This window comes from Myotis brandtii, unplaced genomic scaffold, assembly GCF_000412655.1.
Source record: "Myotis brandtii unplaced genomic scaffold, ASM41265v1 scaffold332, whole genome shotgun sequence".
Classification (NCBI taxonomy): Eukaryota; Metazoa; Chordata; class Mammalia; order Chiroptera; family Vespertilionidae; genus Myotis; species Myotis brandtii.
Genome location: NW_005362797.1, coordinates 2,646,450 through 2,652,717, shown reverse-complemented (window position 1 = coordinate 2,652,717; position 6,268 = coordinate 2,646,450). Strand labels below are relative to the sequence as shown.

General features: G+C 55.7%; 1 protein-coding gene across 1 annotated transcript in view; it reads left to right on the top strand.

The window, feature by feature from the left end:
* Positions 1–6,268, top strand: part of GPR68 (G protein-coupled receptor 68) — a 12,601-nt gene that overhangs the window by 4,104 nt on the left and 2,229 nt on the right. Inside the window, exon 2 of the mRNA XM_014543681.1 lies at positions 5,260–6,267. Coding sequence (XP_014399167.1) covers positions 5,360–6,267 — 908 coding nt within the window. The 5' untranslated portion in view covers positions 5,260–5,359. The remainder of the gene's footprint in view (positions 1–5,259; position 6,268) is intronic.

The window sequence follows — 6,268 nt, the reverse complement described above, 5'->3', positions numbered from 1 at the left end:
GTGCACTTCCTCACAGGGAGGCCCGGTGGACCATTCGGCCCCACAGGTGCGGGGTTGGGATCCACGGACAGGAGAGCTGGCGCAGGGAGGGCAAGGAGGGCCCAATTCTGACTCCGCTGGGCTGTGGGCAGAGCTTAGGGGTCACAGGTCTCAGCTGCCCCTTCTCCCCCCCTCTCGCCATCAGAACATGGAAACAAAACAAAAATACAAACAGAAAAAAAACAAAACAAAACAAAACAAAAACCCACCAAGCAAAGCCTGGGCACTGGTGGGGGGAATGCAACATGGTGCAGCCGCGGCGGAAAATGGAACGACGGTTCCTCAGAAAGTTAAAAATGGAGTTACCGTGTGGTCCTGCGATTCCACGCGTGGGTGCATGCCCCCCAAAACAGAAAGCAGGGACGCACACAGATACCTGCACGCCCATGTTCACGGCAGCATTATTCGCAACAGCCCAAAGGTAGATACCGCCCACCTGCTCATTGACAAGTGAATGAGAAAACAAATGCAGTGCATGCATAGAGTGGAGTAGCCCTCAGCCTTAACAAGGAAGGACCTTCCGACACGTTACAGCATGGGCGAGCCTTGAGGACCTTAGGCTAAGTTAAACAGGCCGGTCACACAAAAGACAGAAACTGTCCGACTCCGTTTGTATGCGGGACCTAGAATAGCCAAATTCCTAGAGACAGCAAGTAGAATGGGGGGTTTTTGGGGCTGGGGGTGGGGGGGGGACGACAGGGGAGTGGGGAGCTAGTGTAAATGGGGACAGTTTTCCAGTTGGGGCAGATGAAGAATTCTGGAGATGGATGGCGGTGACGGTTGCACAGCCATGTGAATGTGCTTCATGCCAGAGAACAGTGCACTGAAGAATGGCCAACATGGTAAACTTCATGTTAAGTACACTTACCCACAATGAAACACAGTGATAGCAGGGAACAATCCTCCACCACCATCACCGAAATGTCAGGCCCTGTGTCCTGGAGAGGAGGGGACAGGGAGGTGAGCCTGCCTGGGGGTGCCGGTCTTCTGGGGACTGAGAGGTTGGGGGTGAGTCTCAGTTGGGGCCTGGAGGGGGCACATGGAGCAAGAACACCAACACTTCCTTCCTCAGGCTGGCTTTGGGCAAGCCACTTCCCCTTTGGGACCTCAGTTTCCTCACCTGTGAAATGGGGAGGTAGCATTCGTTGGTGATGTCCCCTCTGCCACTACATTCTCCCGACTTGAAACATATATCATCGCCTAATCCACCCGGATGAGCGGCCTGATGTATAACCGGCTCCTCGATCCGCTGCCACTTTATGAAAAGGCCCCACTAAGTCTGATAAAAGGACAACTTTGTGTTCTGAATGCTCATAACTTTATCAGATAAAATCCCAGTACAGAGAATGGCTGGGGTTTCAGGCGGCTGAGACTAGGGAAGCACCTGTGAGTGCGTGTGATGTCTCTCTCATATCAGTGCAGAAAGCCTCGGAAGATGGAAAGCCTGTGTCTTCCAGTTATCACACAGGTGACATGGGTGCCCTCCGATAAAGCACGGCTCAGCCCTCCCCTCCCTCCAGGCTGCCGGCCCAGCTCCAGCAATCCTCTCTCCAGGGCACAGCTGAGCAGCAACAACGCGGCTTTGTAGCATGAGACGTGGGTTCCATCCAGCTCCACCATTTCACCACGCACAACCGTGGGAAGAGTGCTCACACTCCCTGCAGCCGCAGGCTCTCCTTGGTAGATAGAGGAGATTATACTTACCTTATACAGTTATTCCAATTCTATATAATAAAAGGGTAACATGACCCTAACGGTGGAATGACGGGGAATGACTGGTCACTATAATGTGCACTGACCACCAGGGGGCGGAGGCTCAATGCAGGAGCTGCCCCCTGGTGGTCAGTCGCTCCCACAGGGGAGCGCCACTCAGCCAGAAGCCGGGGTCACAGCTGGCGAGCGTAGCAGAGGTGATGAGAGCCTCTCCCACCTCCGCAGCAGCGCTAAGGAGCAGCGAGCAGAAGGGTGGTAAGGAGTGAGGGGTCCCAGACTGTGAGAGGGATGTTCAACTGCCTGCTTATGGAGGTGTGGGACCTCAGTTTCCTCACCTGTGAAATGGGGAGGTAGCATTCACTCATTCCTCCCAGAAGTGTCCATGAGTGCCTGTGAGATGCCAGGCACCGTTCGAGGTCCACAAGGCTTCTGCCCGCTTGGAATTTACATTCTCATGGAGGAGATGGATCATCAACAAGCAGACAAGTCAATAAACGAGAACAATCTCAGATATCGATGGGCGCCCTGGAGCAGTCGAATAGGATGGTGTGATGGTGACTGGGGAGGGGGCTGCTTTAAGCAGGGTGGTCAGGGAATGCCTCATGAGGAGGACGAGGTGACCTTGAAGCTGAGATCTGGCAGCAAAGAAGCCAGCCCTGAGGTGGAGGTAGAGGGGGGCGGTGGGGGTGGGGGGAGTGCTCTAGGAGAAGCCGCGGCTGGTGCCAAGGCCAGGAGCCAGGCTGGGGGCTGAGGCACGGAAAGCTGGCCGGTGTGGCTAGAAGTGCTGTGATGGGCCAGGTGCAGGGAGCTGCAGTCAGATCCCGTTGGGCCTTGTAGGTTCCATAAGGAATTTGGGTCCTGCCATAGGTGTGATAAGAAACGGATCAGTGGGTTTAAGCAAGGAGGAGGAGGATCTGGTCTGCATTGTAGGTGTTGAGTGATAACGGTGGGGGGCAGAGTGGGAGAGTTGGTGGGGTGGGCGTGGCTATGGAGAGAGCCATGGGGGGTAGAGGTGAGAAGGCGGCAGCTTTGGACCAACCAGGCCCATCTCCTGCCTGTTTTAGAGACACTTATGAAAGTTACAGGCCCTCTTCCCAGGAAAAATACACACACTTATCTATAGTGGACCAACCAGGCCCATCTCCTGCCTGTTTTAGAGACGCTTATGAAAGTTACAGGCCCTCTTCCCAGGGAAAATGCACACACTTATCTATATAATAAAAGCCTAAGTGACCATTATGGCAGAATGACTGGTCACTATAATGTGCACTGACCACCAGGGGGCAGAGGCTCAATGCAGGAGCTGCCCTCTGGTGGTCAGTGCGCTCCCACAGGGGAGCACCACTCAGCCAGAAGCCAGGCTCACAGCTGGCGAGCATAGCAGAGGTGGTGAGAGCCTCTCCCACCTCCGCAGCAGCGCTAAGGAGCAGCAAACAGGCGGGTGGTAAGGAGTGAGGGGTCCTGGACTGTGAGAGGGATGTTCAACTGCCTGTTTATGGAGGTGTTTGGACATCCCCCAAGGGATCCCAGGCTGTGAGAGGGCGCAGGCCAGGCAGAGGGAACCCCCCCATCCCAGTGCATGAATTTCATGCACCGGGCCTCTAGTATGTGTATAAGATTGAGCATTTGCTTTCTGGGGAACCCCAGAACCCCAGACAGGGATCTGCTAGACTGATGTGGCCCCTCCCCAGCACACTGTACCCACTTCCAGCCTGAGCTCTAGATCAGGGCCACAGGGCCAGTGGGAGCCAAGACAGGCCACAGGTTGTGGGGGGAGGGGCCCTGGTTGGCAGGTGATGAGATGTGGGTCCTGAATGCTGAGGGGTTTCTCTTCTGGTCTTGACTATGGTGAAGAGAGAGCAAAGGGCAGGGGTGATCTGCTGGTGCTGCCACACCACCTCATTCAGGCCTCTCATGCAGCATCTGCAACCGTGTAGACCAGGGGTCCTCAAACTTTTTAAACAGGGGGCCAGTTCACTGTCCCTCAGACCGTTGGAGGGCCGGACTATAGTTTAAAAAAAAACTATGAACAAATTCCTATGCACACTGCACATATCTTATTTTGAAGTAAAAAAACAAAACAGGAACAAATACAATATTTGTATTTGCATGTGGCCCGTGGGCCGTAGTTTGAGGCCCCCTGGTGGAGACCATGCATTCTCAAGGGGGGGGGGGTGGTGCAGGCTGGTTCTTGGGTGGGGTGAAAAAAACTTAGATATTAAATGATTATTAGTCTTAGGTATTAAATGATTTGTCACCTCCCCCAAAGGGCACATAAACAGATATGCAGTTTACCTGAGGTATTACCATTTCATGGAGCTGGGGTGTGGGGGGACACATCTAAAAGGGCTCCTTGGGAGGGCAATTGTGGGGGGAACAAAGGTTGAAAAAGATGCTGATTTAGACACAGCCAGACTTTTCATCTGAACCAGAAGTGTTAAATCAATAGAGAAGCTCAAAGCTTTGGCTTTGATATATTGATTTATAAAGTAGGCTTACAACAAAAAATGTTATTCCATCTTATTCAAATGTATTTGTCTATGCAGGGTTTTCTTTAAGTTCTCAACAGTAGGAACTTTTCGCTGATGTAAGACTCCGCCTCTCGGCGGCAAGAAAAACAGTGCCGCGCACTCTGGCATCCGCCATCTTCTGTGGCCCTCATCCTGGTCCCGAGGGCAGGCGTTTCTATCCTCACTTGACAGGGGAGGAAACTGAGGCTCGGAAAGGGTATATGACTTGTCAGCGCTGACCTTGGCCTGGTGCTCACGTCTGTCAGTGCCCGGTCCTGCGCTGTCTCCCACGTGGGTGCCCAAGCTCCGTGGAGGAGCGGAGTGTCAGCACCCGCTGACAACACCCCGGAATCCAGGCAGCGCTCAGGGAAGCTCAGCCTTTGTTTCTGGCCAGAGCGCCGTGGGATGCGGGCAAGGCCGGGCCTCTCCCGTGCTGCCCGGGGAGGTCCCCAGGCGGGGCGGTGGCCTCCCTGTTGACTGACCCGGTCCATTCCTGTGAGCAGGTAGGAAGATAGTGGCTGGGCCCTTGCTGTTCCCTGGAGAGCTGGGCTCAGGATGGGCTGTGCCGTGGTGACCAGGAGCATAAATAAGGGACCAGCCGGGGAAGGAGAATGGGGAGACATAAACCGCGTTCAGAGGTCCTAGTGGAGGTGGAGCTGGTTGGCTGGATCATCCTCTAGATCAGTGGTTCTCAACCTTCTGGCTCTTTAAATATAGTTCCTCATGTTGTGACCTAACCATAAAATTATTTTTGTTGCTACTTCATAACTGTAATGTTGCTGCTGTTATGAATCGTAATGTAAATATCTGATATACAGGATGGTCTCAGGCGACCCCTGTGAAAGGGTCGTTCGACCGCCAAAGGGGTCGCGACCCACAGGTTAGGAACCACTGACCTAGATTAAGTGAGGCACTTAGAACAGCGCCTGACACACAGTAGGTGCTTTATACATGTCAGCTGCTCTTCTTCTAAGCCTTTCCCGCCTTTGACTTTCAGAAGCTCACCCACCGCCAAGGAGGGGCAGCCTGTGAAGGCCATGGCGGCAGAGAGGCCCACTTCCTGAGCCAGGAGGGGTGAGGCCCCCGCAGGCCCGAAGATGGGGAACGTCACTGCGGACACCTCCCGCCCGAACTGTACCATCGACCACACCATCCACCAGACGCTGGCCCCCGTGGTCTACGTCACCGTGCTGGTGGTGGGCTTCCCGGCCAACTGCCTGTCCCTCTACTTCGGCTACCTGCAGATCAAGGCGCGGAACGAGCTGGGCGTGTACCTGTTCAACCTGACCGTGGCCGACCTCTTCTACATCTGCTCGCTGCCCTTCTGGCTGCAGTACGTGCTGCAGCACGACAACTGGTCGTTCGGCGACCTGTCCTGCCAGGTGTGTGGCATCCTCCTCTACGAGAACATCTACATCAGCGTGGGCTTCCTCTGCTGCATCTCCATCGACCGCTACCTGGCCGTGGCCCATCCCTTCCGCTTCCACCAGTTCCGCACCCTGAAGGCGGCCGTGGGCGTCAGCGTGGTCATCTGGGCCAAGGAGCTGCTGGCCAGCGTGTACTTCCTCCTGCACACGGAGGTGGTGGAGGACGAGGACCAGCACCGCGTCTGCTTCGAGCACTACCCGCTGGAGCCCTGGCAGCGCAACATCAACTACTACCGCTTCCTGGTGGGCTTCCTCTTCCCGCTCTGCCTGCTCCTGGCCGCCTACCGGGGCATCCTGCGGGCCGTGCGCCGCAGCCACGGCACCCAGCAGAGCCGCAAGGACCAGATCCAGCGGCTGGTGCTCAGCACCGTGGTCATCTTCCTGGCCTGCTTCCTGCCCTACCACGTGCTGCTGCTCGTGCGCAGCCTCTGGGAGTCCAGCTGCCAGTTCGCCCAGAGCGCCTTCAACGCCTACCACTTCTCCCTGCTGCTCACCACCTTCAACTGCGTGGCCGACCCCGTGCTGTACTGCTTCGTCAGCGAGACCACCCACCGGGACATGGCCCGCCTGCGCGCCGCC